The 24101-nt window shown below is 52.1% G+C and overlaps 8 protein-coding genes across 8 annotated transcripts; 3 read left to right on the top strand and 5 right to left on the bottom strand.

The window, feature by feature from the left end:
- Positions 1-1310: 1310 nt before the first annotated feature.
- CTAM01_09272 (SWIRM domain-containing protein) lies at positions 1311-2450 on the bottom strand (the record flags this gene model as incomplete). The annotated part of the gene is made up of 1 exon (XM_060525291.1): positions 1311-2450. The coding sequence occupies one exon, from the start codon at positions 2448-2450 to the stop codon at positions 1311-1313; it is 1140 nt and encodes a 379-aa protein (XP_060379996.1).
- A 606-nt stretch (positions 2451-3056) lies between these two features.
- Positions 3057-3734, bottom strand: CTAM01_09271 (uncharacterized protein; the record flags this gene model as incomplete). Its single annotated transcript, XM_060525290.1, has 1 exon — positions 3057-3734. One exon carries the CDS (start codon positions 3732-3734, stop codon positions 3057-3059), a length of 678 nt encoding a protein of 225 aa, XP_060379995.1.
- Positions 3735-4366: 632 nt separating this feature from the next.
- Positions 4367-4582, top strand: CTAM01_09270 (uncharacterized protein; the record flags this gene model as incomplete). Its single annotated transcript, XM_060525289.1, has 1 exon — positions 4367-4582. The coding sequence occupies one exon, from the start codon at positions 4367-4369 to the stop codon at positions 4580-4582; it is 216 nt and encodes a 71-aa protein (XP_060379994.1).
- A 1675-nt stretch (positions 4583-6257) lies between these two features.
- On the bottom strand, positions 6258-7977 carry CTAM01_09269 (uncharacterized protein; the record flags this gene model as incomplete). Its single annotated transcript, XM_060525288.1, has 4 exons — positions 6258-6375; positions 6631-6755; positions 7237-7416; positions 7822-7977. Coding segments are annotated over 4 exons (579 nt in total), but the record flags the coding sequence as incomplete, so codon positions are not given.
- Positions 7978-13397: 5420 nt separating this feature from the next.
- On the bottom strand, positions 13398-15221 carry CTAM01_09268 (F-box domain-containing protein; the record flags this gene model as incomplete). The annotated part of the gene is made up of 1 exon (XM_060525287.1): positions 13398-15221. The coding sequence occupies one exon, from the start codon at positions 15219-15221 to the stop codon at positions 13398-13400; it is 1824 nt and encodes a 607-aa protein (XP_060379992.1).
- Positions 15222-18437: 3216 nt separating this feature from the next.
- Positions 18438-21169, top strand: CTAM01_09267 (fungal specific transcription factor domain-containing protein; the record flags this gene model as incomplete). Its single annotated transcript, XM_060525286.1, has 6 exons — positions 18438-18460; positions 19098-19558; positions 19608-19906; positions 19965-20296; positions 20350-20706; positions 20755-21169. The coding sequence occupies 6 exons, from the start codon at positions 18438-18440 to the stop codon at positions 21167-21169; spliced, it is 1887 nt and encodes a 628-aa protein (XP_060379991.1).
- A 304-nt stretch (positions 21170-21473) lies between these two features.
- Positions 21474-22042, bottom strand: CTAM01_09266 (uncharacterized protein; the record flags this gene model as incomplete). The annotated part of the gene is made up of 2 exons (XM_060525285.1): positions 21474-21968; positions 22034-22042. The coding sequence occupies 2 exons, from the start codon at positions 22040-22042 to the stop codon at positions 21474-21476; spliced, it is 504 nt and encodes a 167-aa protein (XP_060379990.1).
- A 683-nt stretch (positions 22043-22725) lies between these two features.
- On the top strand, positions 22726-23832 carry CTAM01_09265 (uncharacterized protein; the record flags this gene model as incomplete). The annotated part of the gene is made up of 2 exons (XM_060525284.1): positions 22726-22939; positions 23024-23832. The coding sequence occupies 2 exons, from the start codon at positions 22726-22728 to the stop codon at positions 23830-23832; spliced, it is 1023 nt and encodes a 340-aa protein (XP_060379989.1).
- Between the last annotated feature and the right edge of the window lie 269 nt (positions 23833-24101).

Genomic DNA, 24101 nt, shown 5'->3' with positions numbered 1-24101 from the left:
GATACCTAGGTGAATAGCCCCCAGTGCCGCCAAATGAGCAAGATGAGCGATGCTGCGGGGATGAGAAGTGCCTCAGGCAATTGAGGCATAGAGATACGAACCCGTTGACCGTCACACTCACCCACCCCCCGAGCCCTCGGCACTGCTGGGGGCCAGCCAAGGCTCCCTTCCGCCCAACCGCCGTGCCGCCCTAGCATGACGGTGCAGCAACTGACACCTGCGCTGGCTCGATCCGAACGTTCAATCCCCCCCACCCCCGCGTCGATCAATGAACCTGGGCTCCGCTGAAGAGCCGTAGTCTTGACACGCCCCTCCAAAGAGGGAAGGGAAAACGGGTAAGAAAACAACTTTGTTACATGTCCATCTCATAGGGCTGAGCTAGGATCCCCAACAACCTCTTGCCAGCACCATCGCAACTTCACAGGCTGCAATTGTCACAGGATTGATATTACTGTTGTCTTCTTTTTCCACATAATATATTGTATAAGTTTGTCATACTCAATTTACCATAGATTGCCCGACAACCCTGGTGGGTGGCTATTGACGGTTACCACATAGGAAAAATACATGACAAGATATCATGTCCCGATTGATCCGAGACCGTCCATTCCTCCTAAGAGAAATAGTTGCCATACCGCAACTATGTTCCACCCGAAAACAACACAGTCATAGCCGATCTTCAGGCTATCCCAGCGATTCAGCCATGTGCTGATACAGTAGCCGCGAATAAATCTGCCCTGACCCAAAACCAATTGACCTTGAACCAAAACTGATGGAAAGGGGGTATGATGACCAAGCCCAAATGCAAAACCAAAGAAAGGAAATTGTGATGGAGTGGGGTGACAAGACTGGGGTGATCAGATTTCTGTCGCACTCCGGGTATCATGGTAGTTATCCCTAATGCTCTGATGTAGTAAATGGCTGTGTCCGTGATGTGATGCCGCATGTGTGATGAAACAGACCCAAAATATCAAGACCTAAGGAAACCTGAATTCCGCTCTCGCTGAACGAAAGAAAAGTGAAGGACCATGTCCCACGATACTGGAAGTAGGAAATCCGGATTTGGGAACCAATCCAAACCTAAATCGCTGTATGCAAAGCAATGCCCCTAAAAGGAAAAAATAATGAGGGGATAACTCGAGTTGTTCTCATGTGTCGTATGTCGTAAGTCTATTCAAGTCATCGTAAGAATGGCGTCGTGGCAATAGGCCGAAACGTGACGATGGTAAGTATAGGTATACCAGGGTCAAACACCATGCTTCATGCCAGATGATGCATGGTTCTGAAGAACAAGTTGCTTGGAGAAATGTTCAGAGAAATTTGGCGGTCCATTTGAGGTCAAGCCAGCCGACCTTGTCGAAAGCTGTCCAAAGCTTGGAAGCTTTGTTGACATCAATCTTACAGGCCTGCTGAGCGTCCGTCTTGCGGAACTCTTTGCTAACCTTGGCACACTCGACCCGACGGACGAAAATGCGTCGCTTGCTTGTAAGATAGGTAGCGCAGTCGAGTCGAAGGTTTGCAGCAAGGCTAACCTCGTCAGGGTGAAGCAAGTGAACGTTGGCGTCGTCGCTGAGATCGATGGGGGCGCCTTTCCAGTCTACCTTCAAGCAGTTAGGCTTGTCCGGCAGCGAAGAAGTCGGGGGGCAAAAATCGGGAAGGGCAGCAAAGTCGCGGTCTTCTCTGTTCGGTGCCACGATACGACGAGCAGGGTCCGGAGTCGAACTGACGCGGCGAGCATGGCGAGTCGGGGGGCTGTTGCGGATGGGCCGAGGAGCTTGAGCCTTGACAACACGTTCAGGCTTAGGGTTTGAGGATAACGAAATCCTAGGCTTGCTGACTGCTGGCTTGGAGGCCTTGACGGGTGTGGACTTGGCTGGGGCGATAGTCTGATATCGCACGACGCTATTCCAACGGGCGTGGTTCAGCTTCCGGTCGGCTCTAACCTGGTCCCTCTCCTTCTCGTACCAAGACTTCCTCTTGTTCGCAAAGAGTCTCATGACCTGCGACTTGAGTTGCAGAGCTAATTCGTAGTCTTCTCTGAGAGGAGGCGAGCCCTCGCGGAATAGGCCAGGAGGTCGCGTAACAATGTGTTCGTCGACAAGGCGTCTGTGTTCGATGGATTCGGTGCTGGGAAAGAGAGGCGGCTGTGTCGGACTGGAAGCCGCATCCTCACGAGGGTATAAGATCGGATCCTTTGCAGGAGTTCCAGGAATGGCTATGTTGCTGGACTCTGTGATGTAAGGCGAGACTGGAGGCGACATGGGCATGTGGGGCTTGGATGATTCGTTGGCGCCCGATGCAGTCTGTACCGTGTTTTGCTGACCTTGGCTGAAGCTGTCATATGGAACCGGCTCTGGAGGAGACATTAGATTGCTAATGTCGAAAGCCCTCTTCGGCTCTCTAGCCATCGTTGTCGCTTGATGCGGCGTCATGTGGTAGTTGGGCTCCATTGCTTGTGAGATTGAGGTCAGTGGAGATGGCTGCATCCTAGAGAACTTGAAAGGGATTTGGGAAGTGTGGGTTGAGTCCAAGGTTCTTGTAGGTTGCGGAGCGGCGGTATGGTTGGGTTTGTCAGCCATCTTATATGTTGTTGTTGGTGGCGAGGCGGAGTATGGAGATATCGGAGTTGGGGTATTTCGGGTGTAAGGGAAGCCGGTGGACAGCGGAAGAACAATTGCGTGTTCAGGGCTGAAGAGGGGACTGAAAAAGCAACTTTTTTGCTTTAAGCGTCTGACTGCCTTTGAACGAGATTTGATTGACCAGCAGGTGGTTGATTGTGTTAGGAGGAGCGAGGGCCGTCAGTGGGGGATTTGTGACCCAATTGATGATGACGTTCGCTGCGGGTAGCTTGTTTGAGTGTCGCTTTACTGCGGTCGGGTGCTGACGCAGCCGTGCTGAGGATGGTGGACAGTGGGAGTAATGCGATGGACCTTTTCCTTGTGCGCTCGATGACAAGCACAAGCCTCCATTGACTTGAATTGAATCAAGAGTAGACAGACGTGTGCGTCAGTGTCAAACGAGCAGTGAGAGGGCACCGACTGGATAAATACTGCTATTTAGGGCGGGGCGAGGCGCCAGAAGCGAGTTGATATCTGTGTGGAGGGGCGGGTTGGTGGCGGTATGTACCAACTGAGAGGTTCGAGTACGGTAGTGGCGATGGGCGCTGGGCAGAGGAACCGCACAGTTTCGAGAGCTTGATATGTCGATGTTTGACACGGTAGATGGGGAGAAGTGGTAGAAAAGAAGAAGAGAGAAGGAAGCGCAAAGCGTGGCTCGGAGGGCAGCGAGAAGAATAATAAGGACTGATCTAAGGCGAAGCCTGGCGCAGAGTGGATGATGGATGACTGAAGGAGGTGAGGGCGAGTGAGTGCCAGATCAGGTTGGGCAGGAGGATGAGGAGTAGAAGGAGGAGTAGGGTGAGGGGAGTAGACTGGGTTAGGTAGGCACGTAGGGTGAAGAAGATGGAGACGGAGGGCGTGCAGGGTGTCACAGTCCATAGTGGGTGTAAGTAGCGACGAATACGGTACCAGGCAGGACCTTCGGGAAGATAGAAGGCGGGATACGGTCGGGGGAACTTTCCAGGCACGAACGATGGCTGGAGTCCTGGCTGGACATGGAACATTCAGGTAAGAGGACGGGTCACAATTGAACAGCACAGGACGGGGTTGTTGGAACAGACATGGCCGAAACAGAGAAACAGAGGTCCTGATGACCCAGCCATGTCTACTTACCATCTTATCTTACACTGTCTACTTGCCCGTGAATACCGTAAGGCATGTAGACCAGAGCTGGAGTGACAAGAGACGGGATAGAGAGAAAGTAAGAGGAAAGTCCGGGGGGGCAGGAAGGACGAGAATGCGAATGTGGAAAGTGGTTCCCTTTCCCTTCCCTCTTTCTGCTTTACAGTACACAGTACCTTAAGTGGGTGTTTGGGGTCTTCAGGTTGTTCTGACTGAGGTGGGAAAGAGGAAGAGTCATCCATCAAGGTGATAACCGCACACCCCTTATGTCCTGCCGACCTAACCCTCTTCCTCTTCCCCTGCACCCGCTCCTTGTCTGAATCATCTGTGTAACCCCACCCCTCCCCCCAATCGAGCTCAATTGCACGCCCTCTATTTGCGTGACTGCTGTGTTGCCTTGCGGGCTTACCCAGTAAGACCGAGCCACACCTCACCACTCAATTGCCTGGCATTGCCCTCTGATGTGATTTGTTCAAGGCAGAAGTCGACGAAGCCCCCAGAAGTGAGCATGAGTTGTTGATGGTGTCGGAACTGTTGTTTTGGTTATTGTTATTATTATTATTGCGATGGTGGTTGATGTCGTCGTCGTCGTCGTCGTCGTCGTCGTCGCTGTACCTGGTCTCTCCATGTCGCAGAGGACCTTGCTTCTCCTCCTAGCTTCTTCATGCGCTACCAAGCCTAAGGGAATTATACATGCGGAGGGTGTGTGCTTAATTATCGCGATGACATTCCACGCTTTACCTGCAGAGTCTACGGATACCTGGGCTTGGAAAGCACAAAGAAATCTGAAAAGAGAAGGAAGGGGGTTTGTGTCACAGTGGCTTTGGGCATTAAACACTTAAACATCCCAGCACTCCATGTACCTCATCCTCAGAAGTTACATGCTTCCATAATCGATACCTCCCCGCTCTCTTCTGCATACCTCATCCTCTGCCTTTGTGTCTCTAAGCGCCAGGTTTCCAAGTACGCAAGTGCACTGCTGGGAACCTTGCCTCGATCCAATGGATTCTCAGGTTCCGCAATCACAAAGGCTGCGTAAAGCCAGGTCGTCCATGGCACTCGTCCTACCTTAGGTAGGCAATCTTCAGCCATGGAAGGTCAGGTACCTAAAGTAGTTAACGTAGTGGGTAGGTAGGCAGCCAGGCCTCTGCCCTACCGTCGTGCCCCTCCCCCGCTGCCCCTCCATTCAAATGTTTGGGAGGAACTGGCCACGGGAAGGAAACCAGCGACAAATCCGATCGGACGATGAAGCGTTTTGCTTCCATTCTTCGACAGACTTTAACTAACCCGACACAATTCGCTGCAATTGCAAGAGGGGAGAAGGATTGGAATAGACCTGCTTGCTTTGACAACGCCAATGCTAGCGGGACGAACGGGCGGTAGAACCATTGACTTTGACAATGCCTCTCAATTGAGTCTCGCAGGGATCAACTACCTAGGTAGGTGATCTTTGCTCTATCTCTCACTCTCCCTCTCTCTCCCTCTCTCTCCCTCTCTCCCCCCCTCTACTACGTACCTCCTCTGTGCCTCACGGTGAGATGGACTAGGTACGGAGGTACTTGGTGGTGACGGTGTGCCTCGCGGCAACGAGCGACGGAACCGCCTCCGTTCCCTCTGTCTCTCTCCCCCCTCACCTGATGCCACCACAAACACCGCTTCTGGCATCATGTCAATGGCCCCGTCATGGCGTTTGAGAAGTTGGAAACCAACCCTCTTTTACCTCCGTGCCATGCGTGCCTCTTCTCCGCCCAGGAAACCACGAACGAACGGTCAAGTCTCTAGGGGACGGACACGACCATGGGCACGACGGGCTCGAAAACGAACCTACGAACGGTGCATCTGACGGCACGTAGCAGAGGTGTGTGTCAAGCGAGGTGGGCGGGTGACAACCTGTCTCTGATACTGGGTCTCGAATCCGAGTCACTTGCTCGCCGCCAGACGCCCAATCAGCCTCAGCTTTTAGCTTCCAACGGGCTCTGGGCCACGCCCCCCAAAGTCCTCACACAGGCTCACTCACTCACTCAAAGGCTAGGTAGAGTTGAATCCCCATCCGGCCCGGCCCAATCAACTCCGCTCTGGCTGCCGCACTGCGCATGTATCTCTGCTGCCGTACCTGATCGATACCCAAGACTGGGGCCATGCAATGAGGAACAGCCCGAACCAGGCGGTTGCCTACTCCATTTCACATGAACGGTTTGCTGCTGTGTACAGGGAATCAAGAAATCGTTTCATGTCTCACTTACTTTGTCGTCGAAAGGTACCTAGAATAGGCAGGCAAGTATAGAGTCAGGCTGGCTGGCAGTCGATATTGGCGGTGCCATTAACGATAGTTGAAGGAGGGGCGGGCTGCCTTGTTCTCGTTGAGAAGATGGGATGGCACAGGAAATGTACCAAAGTACCGCCAGCCAAGCAGCAGCGCCGTTAAGCTTTCGGCTGCAGTGGTCAGCCTCGAGGCAATCCTGCCAGTGCCCTGTCTCATCACCTTGTTTATTACATGGTAATTATGTATAAGCCGAGCTAACCTCGACTACTGCTAATAGTAGATTGACCGGTCTGGGTGATGAATTGAGTTGAGGTATGGGTCTTTCTTCCGACACTCGTCCGAACTGATGCTATGAGTTGCTTGGAACTAAGACTACCGCAGTAGCAACAGCCAACAGGTCCATCTCAGCAAAGAGGCGTGAGTGTGATTGCGACAATTATGGGCAATTGGCATGGCTTTTTGGAGCCTGGCCATGCAACCTTGCCAAGGCCTAGCAAATCCGATGAGGGGCAGAATCCAGAAAGACCCAAACAAACGCACAAAGCGATGGAGTCATATGTACACTACAGCAAGTACAGCGCAGGGGGTTGCCTGGCACGAATCTTGACGCAAGGTGCCTTGCTTTACCACGGCGCATTGGATTGGTTCATGATGGTGCACATTGGCCTCAGAACCGTGGAGCGAGAAGAATATACACCACTTGCGGTATCCGTACTATCATGGCAGAAGTGGAGAGAGTCCAAGGGCCAAGGCTACCTTGGTTGCTGCTGGTGAAGTTTTGCTTGGAAAGCATTGTCGCATTCGATGCGCCGCCACACGTTGTAACTCCAGATTGGCCTGGCACGCCTACTATGTAGACAGACTGAATACGACAGGGAATTGGCAGGCATGGAACGCAAGGCATTGTGCAGAAACGACGGGCAATCTTACGGTATGTGATGCAGCAGCCGTGTTGTTAGCCGCAGGCAAGGGAAGGCAAGGGGGCCATTTGTCGGCGAATTCAATTCGACCATGTCAACAAAGTCGGGCAGAATCAGGGACGAAGAGGCAGTCTATGGATGGATCAGGATCATGGAGCCGCAGAGGGCACCTCATGGAAAGGCGGGCACAGCGCAGACAGCAGACACGGCAGGCTAGGCTGGCTGCTGGCTGCTGGCCGCTGGTCCCTTGTCGATGCTGGATGCTGGATGCTGGATGCTGGCTGGGGATCCCATCGATTCGGTCAAGACACACCTTGACACCCAAAATTTCCCTTTTGATGCCGCTGATGCCAGTCGCTGCAGGAAGCGTGGCAATCGGCAACGGGATGGCACAAGAAGGAGAGGCGTACAGGGTGTCCATGTTGGGCAGTTGCAATTGACCAATGGGTGGGCTCATTGACCGCTCAATTGCGCATCCAGAGGCTCCATTCTCCTGCCTGGAGAATGTCAATCTTGCACACTGGTTTAGCTCCGCAGACTTGAGCACTAGACGACGGGTCCAAGTCAAGTCAACATGCTAAAACACAGAAATGCAGCTCGGAAAACCGTGTGACGGAATGAATGAGTGGCACTTGAAGATCCAGCAGGAGGAGAGAGGCGGACAACAAGAGCGGAAAGTGCGGTGAGGGCGCGTAAGCCTCACAGCTACCTAAGGTAAGAAGCAACAAGAAGGCCAATTGACAAGGCAATGGGCGGCCTCCCACGTGCTATTAACATTGAGTTGGCCTCAGGTGCAGGGCCGAACGAACACCAACACCAATAAGAACAAGAACAACAAGACCTGGACAACGTCTCCTGTCCAATTCAATCAAGCAACAGGACAGCCCTCGGTGCGTACCTTGGGTACTTTGGTTCCGTACAAGCAGAGACATACAGTTGTTTGCACCTTGGCATTGTACAAAGTGAACAACCGAAAGTAAGTAGAGGCGGGGGCATCCGTTGTGGCGATGAGATGGACCTTGGGCGGGATGGCGCGGCCAGCAGCCAGAGTGACTCTTCCATGTGCGCAGAGTTACGAAATGCAGGAGTCACCAGTTGGGTTGTGTGAGTCACAGGGAAAAAGCGACTCTAAATTGAGGGATCATGGAGACTTCCATTGGACTCTGGAGTGCGTGAGTGCTTCTCGTTGGTCTTGCCGCGCCTCAAGTCGAAACACTTGACCCCTGCAACTCTTTTCAGTCTAGCGTGATCGTCGTCTATCGATAAGACGTCACGACAAAGGTGGGACCTTGCTGCACCTGCGGGCTGCGGCCTAGGTATCTACCTACCTACGCCTACGAAGAGGCGCCGCCGTTACTCAGGACGGGAACCATCAATTTTTGGTACAGCTGCAACGAGTAGGTAAGTACCGCTTGGGATCGGGTACTTCTTGCCCACCGTTTGCACCTTGGCCCCTCAGAATCTGGGCATGTATGTTTCCAATGGAAAGTCCCATTTTGACCTTTTGTACACTTACAATCCAGGGAAGGTAACTAATTCCCATGAGTCCCAGGCACCGTTCCTCCCGCTCTATGACTTTCCCCTAAGTACCCAAATAATAACGTAAGACTCAAGGAGGCAAGCATCGAGTGATGCTCTAGCATCCATCGCCTTCCACGTCCTTCGATGGATTTGCGAGAATGAACGACCCGAGCAAAGAAAAGGAGCAACGACCTGGACCGAACGACGCGAGCGCGCATCTCTGGATGCCCTTCGCCAGTCGACAAGGCCCTAGTCTTTCCATTGCCAACCCCCTGTCTTTCAAGGACTGAACAGTAGTTACGTCCAAGCCCTGCCGAAATAAGGACCTTGCATGGCAACGCACCCAGTCCGCAAGCCAAACATCTCATTCGGCAATGGACCCAGCTCAGCGCTTCCAACGCCATCTTCCACCTGCTAGGTACTCCGTACATTCCTCTTCATCATTTGCATCTCGGCCAGCCTTGATCCAGCCCGCGAACGCTCGTCAGCAAACATCTGCCATACCTGAGAACAGGAGCAATAGACTGAGTTGATTCAATTGCATTTTTAAGAAATGGCGAGCGGGTGAAACGCCGACTTCACAATGATAGAGCATACCTAAAGCTCACGACACGAGCATGATGGACACTCAGCACCCTTGTACTGCATAGCAGAAGAAGTATTCGAGCCATCCCCTTGGATTGGAAAGCTGCGAGTGCAGACTTCTGGAAACCCCAACGCTGCAACGGGGCAAGGTCTAAATCCTCCGACGCCCCGAGCTTCCCGGAAGGACGAGCTGTGGCGTCGCCATGCAATAGATTGAGAGTTCAGCGATGACTGTGGCAGCAATGAGATAGGTACAGCAGCTGTGCGTAGAGTCAAAAATACATTTGTCAGTGACATCTCATTTGCTGCCGCCCAGAACGCTCCGACGTCCTGGAACAGAATACGACGTAAGGTCTCGCACCTGCGGCTCGCAAGCAAGACAAGAGACCGACAGGCGAGTCTGAAGATGGAAGGTATCGGGACACCGAACTTTAGGATCAAATCGGTAAGCAATGTGCAACTGAGTCGCTGTCGAGGCGAGTCTTTGAGATGACCGTCTCTCGTCTTAGGTCTAGGAAGCCTTGACATATCATTTGTCACAAGGACATTGGACCATACCTAAAGTTTCTCTTTTTGCTTGCAGCAACGGCTTGGTCGATAAGTTGCGGAAGAAACGGCGGGAAAACAGAAGCACTCCTCGCCAATGACCACAGCTCTCTCGGCAGCATTCGGACGCGCAATCGATGCTGGCTGCCTGCTTTGAATCCGAGGCGCGGTTCTCGCGGATAGCAAAGGCAACGAGACATTTCGAGTTTGACTAGCCGGGCCGCTTTGAAATCTTGAGAAAGCCCAGATCATCGCCCCAGATGGCCCCCCCGATCAGAAGGGCTCCAAAAGACCCGAAGGACCCCCCAACTGGCCAAAGGCGCACTGTGTCCAACGGTCTAATTCAGGCGAGGTATCCTGATTACAATGTTGGAGCATCAACGGAAACTTATCGATAGCGGGAACGGGCGCTATCAGTAGCAGCCGCCGTGCAGCACCACATCACCAGGCCCTCGGGTGGTCGGTGGTGGTTTGGTTCATCCTCGTTGTCAGCTGGCGACCACAACCTCTACCTCTGCTCGCTATGGTTGTCTACCAACCTGAGATGGTGTCAATGATGCGCTCGACGACCACACCCTTGCCAACCAAGACTGCGGCCACATGACTACCCCCCAAGCCCCCTCCTTGCCACCAACCGACCGACTACGACTGCGTGGTCTCGTGGGTTGGACAAGACGCGCCGCTTGGGGGGCTTGCGGGCAGGCATGAGACGGCAGTAACGGCGCTCTCTGGCGCGGATTCCGTCTTCTGGACCTCGACCTCCGCATCCTCTCTCGTAGCCCGTCGGCGCATTGTCGTCATGTTCGTTCGTTCCCCTTGGTGGGTTTGATGGCTTCACCATTGTAGTAGCGGGATGATCACGAGGCCCGAATCTCAAGTGAGACCACCATCCCACACCTTGTCCTACTATGGACAGCTTATCTCACGATAATTACTGGCGATAGTTATCGGAATAGGACTTCGCCGTAGTGTGTCCGTTGATCAATCAGGCTTCGCTCACCCCCCCCCCCCCCTTTCCCAATTGGACCCCATCAGATGCCAAAAAAGGGTGCTCGGAATTGACCACTTCTATGTACTGGCCTCGCGCATATCTACCACACTTACCCACGAACCTTGGCGATTCTTCATGGCACTAAATTGCGACATCAGCAATCCACTTCCCAACACCCTCCTGGCGTCTCTCAGTGAGTCGAGCGATATCGCAAGGCAAGGGATTACGGACGTCTTCTGGCCCAACTCTCCCGAGAAGAGGGGAGGGAGCGAAAGGAGGGGTAAAACGGAGATGGCGGTCAACTGGTTCGAATTGTTGGCCTAACCTGTAACTCGTTCTCATCTTCATATCGGCCGCGGGCAGTGATTTATCGACGAGACGCGCGATACGCACCGCCATGACCATATATCGCCATGATTGGTTCAACATTGTTGGCCCAGCGTCCACTTTCAATCCATCTTTTTCCTTGCTTCTTTTCTTTTCTTCTTATTTGCCTTACCTTAGCTTGCCATTGACTGCTGGATCTAGATCTTGTCACAAGACAGCCAAGTGCGGTTGGTCAATGTCACCGACAATACCTACGTCGCCCGCCATCCGCCGCCACAAGGAGGGGGATAAGGGTGAAGCGGCGGTATCGATATCCAGCCTTCCTTATCACCCCTCCTTCTTATCTTATCCCCTCCCAACCGCACCCGCATTTCTCTTACTCCTCCCACCCCCTCAGTACTCTCACATGTGAAGGTACGTGGGGCACAGAGTGCGGCATACAAAACGGCCTGCCTGATCTAGCAAGCAGGGACGTAGACCCAGTGGGTCAGCCAGGGCCCAACGGGGCCTGGATTCCTCAGCAAAAGAGCAAGACAATTCTCAGCATGTGTGCATACTGGTAGTGGAATTTGCTTCATCATTGCCCTACTCCGTACACAAGTTGAGTGAATGAGCCGTAATTGATGAATCTGAATATGATCAGTCAATTGGCCTCGGAATTCATGTCCGAATCTATGCTGGATTCATCCTTCAAGAACATTATGTATCTCACAAAGCTTGTCAGGTGAAATGCGGCCAAGTCCAAACTTGAGACAAAATGTCTCGGCTGTACGAGAAATGGACCGGATTTCATCAAGGACTGTACGAGATACAGCTCGTCACATGGTGCGTCAAATGTGCCAACCCCCCCCCCCCCCCCCGGGGAAATGCGTGGGGGGGCACCTCAAATACCTCGACTGCCACAGTCTGTGTTAATTGAGGCAGCTACTCGAAACGTTAGCCAGGGCAGTGTGCTTGAAAGTTCTGTCCTAATTATGGCACGATGTTGCCAATGAGGTGTCATGATTCCTTCACTTTGTAGACTTTTCGACGCGGTCCTAGACATCATTGGGTACCTGAAGACATCAACGTTCTCAGAACTCAAGGTCATGTTGATGAATTTGATCAGCCCAGCCGCTGATAGCCCTGCAATTGAGATATGAATCATGGAACATCACTTCAAAATATTCACTGGCCATGTTCGGCCCGTGCAAGTGCCTTAATGGCTCCAGCAGCAAGACAATTTTGATACCGCTTCGTTCATGATATCTGTTTCGATAACCACATGCTCAAAAAAATCATGCATGGAAGTCCTCTATGTGTGCTAGTCATATCAATACTTGCAGGAGCCATAAACCATACATGAAAAACGTTGGCGAGCCTGTTCCCACTATTCCTCCAGTTTGTCAAGCTCTCAGCAATGACGTCTGCGGTCTATCTTGCATTCCGGTCCAATATCTAATCAAGTCTATAGACGAGCGCAATGAGCACTACAACGCAGCAACGCGATATCCTCGTGACAATGCCTGAAAGTGATACTCGGCATGAACGCATTCTTAAAAAGACGGATCGATTGGTATATCCCAGCTGATCTGACCCCACAGCTTGCCTCTTCCATAACTTTTGTCTCTTCAACTTCAATATCATGTCGACGATGCTAAGGTAGGCTCCATGTCAGAAACCATGTTGTTCGTAGCTCAGACGTCCATGGATACTCGACAGCTCGACCCTCGTTTTCACAACCACGGTACCAAATCGAAAGCTCAGTCTAACGAAATGGCCAAGTCTACCAGGCCGATGGAGTCCGCCAAAAGAGATCCTCAGTAGTGGGTGCTTCGTTGATGTAGCGATCCATTAGACCTGACCGCTAAGCCTCAAGGCTTTCTTTCAGATATCCTATTGCACATGCCAGGTATGCATAGAATCTCTCGCTGTCGCTTAACTTCTCGGAACAGTAGATGACACTGAGAACTTTATGCATCATGATCACCATCCAAGTCGTCGTCTAAAGTTGGGATCAAACCCTGACGGCCATTCGACATTGCCGCTACCTTGCGTAGGAATTGCTATGCTTACGCGTAGCTTCTCAACGAGGATAATGCAAGCAAGGGCTGGAACAATGATGACGAGACATGCCGTGGCCTCATTCACGTCTTCCAGGCAACAGCTTGTTTTCTGTTCCTCACAGGTACCTATCTGCCTTACAAAGCAGTTATTGCCTACCGCTAGTTACGCAAGCTCGTTGACCATATGAGGCTACTCTTGTATGCTTGTGTGAACAGGTTGGCTACCGGGGCAAGGTCTTCGTTCGATGGTGGAAATGTCCCATCAATTGGCCAAGCGAGTCTGTGGAAGTCTTCCCCGTGGATTCACATGGCCTAGTCGCGTATGTTCGCCCATTGCGGAGATACGAGCGTCGAATAATGTCATGTCCAAGCCGCAGCTGCCTAAGCTAGCCAAGAGTTGAAACCTCTCGTCTAACCTCAGGCAGGGTGGTGCTAGCTTTGGTCCCTCATCGAAGTCGTTCATGAGAAATCATACACAACGAGACTCTCCTTCCCGTCCATAGCTTCCTTCAACACGATGACCATTTCGTCGTCAAAGCCTACCCAGTTACGTCGGTCGTCCCAGCGGTCTGGCGTCGCTTCAGGTGAGGGCACGATGGTATCTGTGAAAACAGAGCCTGAGGTTGTTTTTGGCCTGATCTCGATACTTTTGCCACTGACGCGTCCCTCGAGTTCCCAGACCCGTATTTGTTCGCCTCGAGAGCTGACGCTCACGGCTTTACCTCGTGTCGTGATTTCAGCGTCGCTGATGCCTGATGTATGGCCCCAGAGGCGAATACCTGCAGAAATATCGAGCTTTGTAGCATTTGATGTACAAATGTATAGAATCATAGTGTTATCTGGTAGCGCAGCCAAAAGATACGGATGGCTGTAGCACAGTGTCGTCGGGCCTTCGGGCGTCTGTGTTTGGGATGGAAGCTGCGGGCTCGCAGTCGAGGAAGTCAATAAAACTGCAGGCGCAGCCTTCACAGGCTTGGTGAAAGCGAGTCGTGTTGAGACGATTTCTGAAGCTGGCTGGCCTGCGCCTTGTGGCCGTATCTGTAGATCCTGTATACCAATTGACCATCCTTCCAAAGTGGAAAACGTATATGCAATCGACGCGATTACATGCGAAGTCACCTGGCGAATAGACAGAGCCAATGGGGCTCTAGATGTGTGTGACTTGAGTGAAGTCAAAAGAATAGGAGCCGGGAGTAGCGTGGCTCCTTGCAATGGGTTATGAGTTTTGTCACACTTTGACAATGGAGACGCTGCCATGGGCCTTTCTGACTCTGGAAGGGTCGCAGTTTCCGCAGCAGCCTCACTCCCCCTTTCTTTCAGAGTAACAGTGTCTCGTTGGCTGCTGGACGCCACTAGCTTCCCGCCAGAGGATGCTCGTTCAAAATCGTAGAGAGATATCAGAACTGATTCTGTTGCCGTGAGTATAAAGGGGTGCTGATAGACGATCTCCACCAGTCGGCCGTTGCTGGACTTTTCGTGCTTGTATCTTTTCTGAAACCTGCCTTCTTTGATATAAAGCTCCCAAACGCCAAAGCTCCCGTCCATAAAACCGACTGCGATGTCAAGTCTCTTATTCTCAAACTTCCGGGCATCAATCGCTAAGCAAGTAGGAGATGATCCGCAGTTTCCATGCTTGAAGCTGATTTGGGCGACAGGCTCTCTCGTCTTGAGGTCCCAGGCTCGCATGCCAGAAACGCAGTCGGCAGTGACCGCGATACCCTCAATCACTTTGAGTAGAGTCTTCCCTGCGCCCGCAGAGCCGAGCAAAGATTCCCCAACCTTCACCTCTTGAACCAAAGCATTACCACTAGCCCAATTGTGCCGTAGTTTGTACTGGCGTTTCCAATCGACAGAATCTCCCAGAGCATCTCGCCGACCCCAGCCACCGTCGGCCCAGACGGTTCGGCGTGTGGAAAACTGTATTCGACTGCTGTCTCGTGCAGAGCCATCGCGAAAACCGGGTATCTTCAGAGCGCGCGGCAGGACGAAGCGATGATAAAAATGCGTGCGCCATAGCTGAGAGTCGGCAGAAAGGCGGTAGAAACGGCGGGAAACGGGCGAGATACCGAGAAGATTAGAAGTGGACAAGAAGGACAGGATGCGGATGAGAAGCTCGTCGGATAACGAGGACAGCAAGTCGATGGCGGCGAAGATAGCGTTATTGTCTTGAGATCTCAATTTCGAATCCGAATCGTAGGGGTGGATTTCGGTAAGGCGCGCACGCTTCGTTGGTCTGTGGCGCTCGTCGCTACTGCCGGGCTCATTGCGCCGCTTCCCTTGCATTTTCGAAATCGAGCAAAAGGCTTGCCCAGAGCTGCCTTACATGTCTTGTTGTTCAAGACGTCCTCTAGTCAAAACTAAAATGAGGGAAAGGTGCGTCTTCAGTGGTGATTATGGTGCTCGGTGACGGTTAGGTCCCCATCAAACATGAGGACGAAGTGCTAAGGCGGTATTATTAATGGTCACTGATCAGAGCCACTAAGGTAGGTACCCAGGCAAAAGGCGCTGTCACTGCCCGATAAGAGATAAGATAAAGCTCAAACTGAGGGACTGTGCACGCCCTAGGCGGGAGGCCTGCCGCTCCCCCACGATATCTTAACCTCGATCATATAGTGTCCCGAACTATTAGTTCGTTTGTAAAATGTCCAGACTCCCCATCGCTTACATCAAGGGCTGCGTATCATTTGCATGTGGCTCTGCTTGGAATCTCAAAGCTCATATGACACCCTTTGAGGCGGAAGGAAGTATGATTAGGTACTTGGGCAAACTTGGTGATGACCCTTGAGGGATTGTCTCCTAGCATCATGGTATCGCGATTGGGCAGGTTGAAGAGCATTAGGTACTTATTTATAATGCCTTCTTCGTAGTGCTTTCCTCAACAAAGACTCTCAATCACGCAACTAGGTCTCTTACCTATTCAAGACTTGACTCACTGATGCTATTGGTCTGAAACTTACATCGTGTATGCCAAGATCGAGGCCTGGCCTGGGTCTACAACTGGGAATATCAGAAACCATATAGAGGCCTTGCCAGTGCCCATGGCTGTGGCAGATCGGATTCAGGAGTGGTATGCCAAGGTACTGTGAACTATCAATCATTCATCAGTCAAGTTTCTCATGGACTTGCAAGTCCCGAAAGAGGGACTCGGAAGATTCCGACGAGGCGATCCATAGAGATTTGGTGCCAACGTCGTGTAAGGTAGAATCGATTGGCGATTCTACTGTATAATACCTACTTACTCTTGGTTCAGGCAAGATAAGGTGTTAGTTGGGCCTGGATTGCCGGCCCTTTCTGCAGGTGGTCTCCGTCTGGTGGGTCTGCCGGAGCTGGGCAATCGGGGCGGGCAGCCGCGTTCTTGCCGCATTCCTGGTCGATTATCTCGTGCCCTTTACTAGCACTATAGTGTCCGTACAAGGAGGCACACATACCTCAGGTATACCTCACGTCGATTCAAGCACAGAAGGTTCCAATTCGGGCACTGGCAGCGAAGACTCTGTGAATTGAACGCCGGAGCTGCGCACGGCCAGACTGCAGTGCAAAACGCACGACGTGCGGATGCCTTGCTTGCGCGAAGAGAGTTCTGAGACGATGGGGCTGTGTGCGGATAGTGTGACGAACCTCTCTTGAATGATTCCAAACGCACTGCAAGTGGAGGTCGCCGAAATTGACGGGAGAGCGAGCAGCTCGGACGAGGTGGGGTGTTCTCGGCTTCAACTGGATTCGGCTGGACGGGGTGAAGATGATGGATGGGATCTGAAAAAGATCGGCTGATGAAGATTTTCGGTAAGCTAGGGTACCTAGCTGGCGTGCCGACGCTTGAAGCACAGGCGAAAGCTTAGGGGAAGGGAAGAGCACGGAATGATTGCGGGAAAGAAATTTCGAGCTACATCTTAAGGTAATGCAGGTTGTTTTGGCTTCCCGACAGAGACCGCCTGACGGAATACCTTGTTCACCACTGCATAGAGAAACAATAAGGTGGTGACTGAGTGATGGCATCCGCGGATGCCCGAGACGTATTTAGGTAGTGTACATGCCATGAAGTCGGCCCGCAGCCCATCATACATAGAAGGGGGCAGGTCGGGCTCGGTAAAGTTGCCGACAGGTCTTCACCATCATTCACCGTGGACTAAGACCTTGACACGTACGGAGAGTAAGGTAGGTATCAGTAATCGTGCGGGTACGGCAGCATGCTTGTACTATGTATGTACACAGCAATTTACCTCAACATCGAGACCATAAGCCAATCTACCTCTGGTATACCTTACTGCAATGCCATATCGTACGGCAGTGGAATACCTCAGCCCATACAAAGTGCCCAAGTGCATGTGCGGAGAGCGAGTCAAGCATGGAAACTAGTGCATTCGACCCTTGTCTCCAGGATATTCTGTCGCTTCACTAAAAGGGAAGACTTGTACGGATATTCTTACTCGGCATATGGGTATCCGTATGTCTACCGTATACGGGCAATGAGAGAAGGTGGTGTCTTTCAAGTACTGCTTTACGTAGGTAGGTAGTCCAGGTAGCACGTCCTGAACTGGACCTATTTCATTGGCCGTCTAGGTCCGCCTAGCCAGGATTGCGCAATGCAATGTATTTCGTACTAACCGTGCCCAACTTGTGATTACCTACCTTCCTACCTTACCACGCTTACCCAGTAAATAGATACTTATTGCAGAGAGGGGTCGCTAGCGAGCCTTGCACGTTCTCAACTATCTTACCGCACAGAACGCCGATACTCACTTTACACTAAGAGACCTCAAACCTCAGCCTCACATTCATCCAAATATCAATCCCGGTCCACCAGCCTAGGCCGTCAGTTCTATCTCCTACCAGGCTCAACAGTTCCAGAATTATCTAATCGAGCTACACTGCCACAGCTACGTTGTTCAAGCCAAAGATCGATGAAATAAGCTCATTTATCGCTTCCCATACCTGCATTGCCGTTGCCTTTGCCGCATTTCGATTCATAGTTTATTCTCCTCCCATCTCCTCCCACACACAAACACACCTTCTCTCCATCCCCCACGCTCTTCTCTTAAATCTTCTAACACTCGCTGGCTCTTTGTGAGCCCTCTTTCACGGACCCCCTAGGGACGGATACTCGTTCCCCAGTGTCCATTATCCAGACCTAGACTACCACCATACTGTCGGTTCTATTCACTCCACATCCCTCTCAACTGATCACCTCTTGCTTGCCAACCACCCTTAGTGCAACTCATTCGCTCTCATTCTGAAGGAGGTATCGAAAGGCAACTGCACCTCCGATATAACCAGCGTTCCCGTTGTCTCCTCTAGCCGCCTAAGTTCTCGGTTTCCGAGACCATTTAACTACTGTCCTGCAGCGCCCTCCTTACGGGCCCTGCCTTGGCCAATAGTTCAGAGAGGACCTTGACGCACACTGGCACACACCGCCGCAAAGCACGGCTTAGGCACGCTGCAGTGTTGGGTCTGCGTTGTTCTTTATGAACATGGATTCCGATTCCCGGTCCGCGGGCCCCGATGACCAGGGCCTCCGTCGAGCTGTATGTCACATACATCCATATTCAGACTATTTTGCTTCACACGATCCATCAGACCTCTTTCTCACCAGTAAAACCTCGTCCACTAGAATCAAATACTGACTTTAATTCTTTGTCGTCTAGTGTGATCAATGTCGCACCCGTAAAGTTGGTCCCCCCAATACCGCTCGTGTCTGTCCCTTGGCCAGCCCTCGATCGAAACTGTACCCTCCAAGCAGAGCATTCTTCCTGCCCTCTGTTGCCCCTCCTCCCCCCAACTGCCTTGTGCCAAGGAGATATAGCCCACGCGTTAAATTGAGAGTCCGGATTTGCTGACAAGAACACGTTTTGGCTTTGTGCTACAGATCCGTTGTGATAAGAGTTCGCCATGTTCCAACTGCCGTATAACTCAACGCTCCTGCAGCTCAAACGGTGTTGGTCAGAAGCCGAAGGAGCAGAGACATCGCGTGCTCATTTCTCTTCAATAGTACGCCATCCACCTCGCCTTTCTTTGTCCCCTCCCTAAGTTCTCTACCTCACTTCATATCCCTCACTCTCAGATCAATTCATTGTCTTGTGGTCACCAACACGGCTCCCTGATACCACTGGGCTCGCGAAATCTGACGGAGCAAAAAGCCAATGTTGATATTGCCATAACTAGCGAGAAAAAGATTGATCTCATCGAGGAACGACTTTCGAATATCGAGGAGCTCCTGCGGAGCCTCAGCAACAACCCTTCTGGTGTAGGTGGTCATTCATGGGATGCCACTAGGGCCAGACATACGACGCCCTCAGCCTCGACCATCGGGGATGCTTCTGTCCTATCCCATGACGGTGCAGATTCGGATTCGGCTTTCGAGGGCGACCTCTCTCTGACTGCCCACACCATGTTTGCCAGCGACTTTATCGAAAACGCCGTGCAGAGGACATCGCTCCAGGACGTGGCGCCCAACATGCAAGTTGCGCTCTCTTCCCTCCGGCATATCGTCGCTATGCAGAGCAAGGCCTCTTCCAATCGAGATTTTCGGTTCCGTACGCATCAGCCGCTTCCTCCAGGAGGTCTACCTGAATTGCCCATGCCGCCGATGAACGCCGTCGTTGCTTTGCTCAAGCATATGAAAGGTCCTCTCATTCCTAATCTTCAGAGTTCAACAGACTGACATGACAATAGTTTCTCCCCCTAGCATATTTTCACTCGCATGCTCTTTCCTCGATGTTGATGACCTGGCCGAGCTCTGCCGGAGAGTGTACTTCTGCACCGACAACTTTGCTGATACCACCTTCATCATAGTGAATGGGGCGCTCTTCTACTTGTTCATGGAACAAGCATACCTAGCATCGGATGCGACCGCGCGCGAAGAGTTTGAGAGGTACCAACATATGTGCCAGAGCAATCTAGAAATGGCGCTAGCTTCCTTGCCTTTGATGCTCCCTGCAAAGGTCGAAAGCATAGAAGCCTTGCTCCTGGCGGTCCGTAAAAGGTCTTGCTGTGCTTGTTTGTAGACGATACAGCTGACAGCGACTGTAGGCCGTTTATGCTGTGGATGTATCTAAAGCGTCGCTCGCGTGGCTTTTCACATCCACTGCTGCAAGCTTGTGTCAGACGCTTGGTTACCACCGCGTATCGCAAGTGAGGAGCGAGAGTGCCGGACCTAGAGACATCAAGACCCTCTTGTTCTGGCATGTGTACATGCTCGACAAAACATTGTCTCTGAGAACGGGGAGAGCATCGGTCATCCAGGACTGGGACGTCACCTTGCCGCGGCGGGTCGACAACACCATGGTTGCGGATCCATGGGGTCTCATCATAACAACGTGGATCAAGCAGGCTGAGATCCAACACCGCGTTTATGAACAATTGTTTGACTCCACTATCTCAACGAGACATGATATCAAACTAACCTGCATGGCAGATACAGTCCACTTGCTCTGGGCCAGTCGCAAGAAGAGCGCATCGAGACCGTGCGTCGCCTGGAAAATGAACAAAAGACGATCATGGCCGCTGCGTCGCATGTGCGGGAGCAGGCTCTCTTCGGCCTCAAGGCCCTCAACGCATCGTCTATCTTGGACATACACCTGCGAGGCGACGAACTGACATTTCAGTCCACGTTGACTCTCATCTACAGGGCGTTGCCAGCGCCCGAAGGTTCGCCAACACGGTTTTCTCAGGAATGTATAGACACGGCACGATTTGCCATGCAGCTACACCTTGAATGCATGCAGAGAATTGCCGAGGAAGGGCGGCATCTTAAAGCAGTCTATATTCACTGGTTAGTCGAAGCAGTAGACTATTACGATCCATGCTGACTCCTACGCAGGGCAATTCTCCTCACGCCTTTCACGCCCTTCTTCGTCCTTTTCTGTCACGTCATTGACACTTCCAACGCTGGCGACCTCAAGAAGCTTAATGAGTTCGTCGCTTCACTTCGACCCGCATGCGCCATGTCGGAGCCCGTAGAGAAGCTTCACCAGCTCTGTTCAATGCTCTGTAACGTGGCGACTCTATACGTGGAGAGCAGATCCCAGCAATCAAATGAACGCGGCCCCATCAACGACGAATTCGATGTCTACCTGAGCGCGTTGGGATTCCCGCCCACGGTGTATCCTGCTCAGGGCATGGATACTAGCGATATGTCGCAGCCTACCCTTCAAACTGCTCAACTGGGCAACTGGTTTTCGGGTAGCCAGTACATGATGGGATTGCTTGAAGAAGACCTAACCCAGTTCAGCTAGACTGGCTGCGAAGGAACGGCCGGAAATGAGCCATCGCATTCCCGCCGCGTTGAGTACAATTGACCGATCGTGACCTCCCTAACACGATTTTATCTCCGAGAGTTCCTCGAGGATGCGAGGCTAAGCAGTGGCTAGCAATGTGAGAGCTGAGTGATAGTTCCAGGTTTCGCCACATGACATTGTGAGCCCATATAGAATGGAAATATTGTCGAAACGCCTCATTGCCTTAAGCTACTCCTGTGTCCTTTCAAGCTCTAGCCGGCTCTATTGCGCATAATGTTTGTCGTGCGTTTGGCTTGAGCTTTCACTCGGTGGGGTATTTCGGGTCGTAATGTTCGTAGTCTTCGTCGTCGGTATCGCTCTCAATCAGGACATCCCGTTCGCGTGCGTTCGCAAGTCTGTCTGCCTCTAGGGCTTGGCCGACTTTTGATCTCGGGGCGTCTAGCGCGTTTGGGGCATCGACGAGGGCGAATGCCGATTTGAAACCTGACTTCTTGAAGCCGCCCTTCTTGAGTCCTCCACCTGTCGTAGACTGCTGCGGCTGCTCGTTGTTGGCGAGCTTGATGCTGACAAGGCCATCCGCCCTGGCTTCAGCCTTCCGAGCTCGGGCGCCGGCGTTCGGATCGCGAACCATAGCCTTCATGTCTTTGAGACGTTGTTTATGGCTGTGGTCATAGCTACTAAGGTGCGCCTCGTAATCGTTCATGCGAGAGTATCCTTTCGAACAGAGGCTGCAATAGAATGATTGCAGGGCTTCGCGGGCGGCTGCGGTCTGCGCCGGGGGCAGTGTTTGGTGTCGCTGGGCAAGCGCATGTAGAATTAGAAGTTTGGTCAAGCAGAGAGAGAAACTAGAAGTTCTCTTACCGGAGGCATGTCTGTGGAATCAAGATAGCGAAGAGCTACCGGTCAGGCGCAACGGGAATATGTGATGGTCGGTATGGGGAAATGCTATCAGCGTATTTTTGGAGTCCTGGCTGAGATGTTACCAAGCTCGCAGGTTCCCGAAGCCCCAGCAACTTGGACCCACAACGTTGTGTGGGGAGTCGCAGCACGCCCTGAACATCACACATACCCGAGGTACTCCGTACCTTTACCACACATGGACACCTTGCCGTGAAAAACTTAATCTACGTCTGGCCGTCAAACACGTACTAAGTGTGAAAAATATATCATTGTCGGGGGAAACATCAGTATTTTCACCAACACAAAGTGGCCAGGCTATGGCATAGTAAGTTATGGATGAGTGAAGGTGAGGCAAGGCTAAGCTGGGTAAGGTACCTTGCTGCCGTAGGTGAAGGTCTTGCGGCTCTCCGGATTGACGCCAGGCCCACTAAACCTGCAGGCTCAGACGCGGGAACTGGCAAGTGCTGCCGCCCTTGCAACGTCAACCTATGACGTTCCGAGGATTGATCAGCTGCCCAGTTTGACAATTTGGAGGCCGACATTTCTAACTTCACCTTCCAAGTCTCAATTCTCTAATCTGTACAGCTCGATTTCAAATTGCACATATTCTGCTTCCAAAGACCGGTCTCGGTCGTGCCGGCGCTTGCGTAGCTATGGAGTCCAGATCTCTTCACTCGAAACCGTCGGAAGAGACTCTTATATCGCTCCTTCAACTAGACCCATCCCCAATCGAGACGCCACCGGCGGACGTTGATAAAGATCTTCCTCCTCTGCCTGAAGATGCCCTAGAGGATAGCATTGGCTCTCTCAGATCAACCTCTTCTGCGCCCGGATTAAGCGGCAGCGGTCACAGCGCTATCTTCTACCGTAAGTTGCCGAATGCGAATGCAGCGACAGAACCTGCTACCTTCAATTGCAAGTTGTATTGGCTAATGCGTACAAACCTTCTAGTAACACGGATCCAGAAGTTCTCTTCCTACCTAGTACCAGTTTTCACATCACTCCACGTCGTCAACACCTCGATAATACCACTGTTTGCGCGATCAGTCCCAGCTTCCGAGGCATACCTGCTACTTTCGAGGGAGATTTACCAAACATCTCTTACGGAGCCAATTCTCGTAGCGTTGCCCATCGTTGCACACATTGCCTCTGGATTCGCTCTCCGCCTAGTTCGCAGATCTCAGAACCTAAAGCGTTATGGAGGCAACACACCTGGCATGTACGCCTTGTATCGAGCCCAGACCGGCAAAACATCACGAACCTTGACCTACAATAGCGTCAACTCCGCTAGCAGGATATGGCCGTCCGTCAGCTACATATCTATCTCCGGCTACGTTTTCACGGTTCTTCTCGCTGCTCACGCAGGCATTAATCGGATCCTTCCCCTTCAAGTTGACGGCGATAGCTCGAACATTGGCTTGGGCTTCGTTTCGCATGGTTTTGCTCGACATCCCATCATCTCGTGGATTGCATACACCGGTCTTCTCGCAATAGGCTGCGGACATATGATTTGGGGCGCAGCAAAATGGCTGGGCCTGGCGCCAACGGCTATGGGGTGGAGTGGTAGTGGACACAATGTGATAGACAAAAAGGTACGACGGCGGAAAAGAAGAGCGTGGTGGGCGCTTCACGGCGCCGCTGTGGCTGCGGCCGGCATCTGGGCCGCCGGCGGACTGGGAATAGTGGCAAGAGGTGGCCCTACGGACGGATGGATTGGGAAGATTTATGATGATATTTACAGCAAGATTCCACTTTTGTAACTTAGATCAGGAGATCAGTAGTTTACAGGATGCACGATACCCAACCAACAGCAATATTCACAGCTAGCAACGCCAACTAACATAGACTGTAGGCCGCCGTAATATTTGTCTATTCACATTGATGCAAAGTGTAGCTTGTCATATGGCCAAGGGCATTTGACACTCCGCAGGCAAACAAGGTTGCCCAAAAACATAAGAGAAATGGATTTCATCTACCTAACTAACCAGCGCTATTGTACATATGTGTACGAAGATCATGGCCGCAACTT

Source organism: Colletotrichum tamarilloi, assembly GCF_030869305.1.
Source record: "Colletotrichum tamarilloi strain Tom-12 chromosome Unknown Scaffold_36.1, whole genome shotgun sequence".
NCBI classification, from domain to species: Eukaryota; Fungi; Ascomycota; class Sordariomycetes; order Glomerellales; family Glomerellaceae; genus Colletotrichum; species Colletotrichum tamarilloi.
The sequence above is the reverse complement of the archived record's forward strand: the minus strand, read 5'-3'. Positions and strand labels throughout refer to the sequence as shown.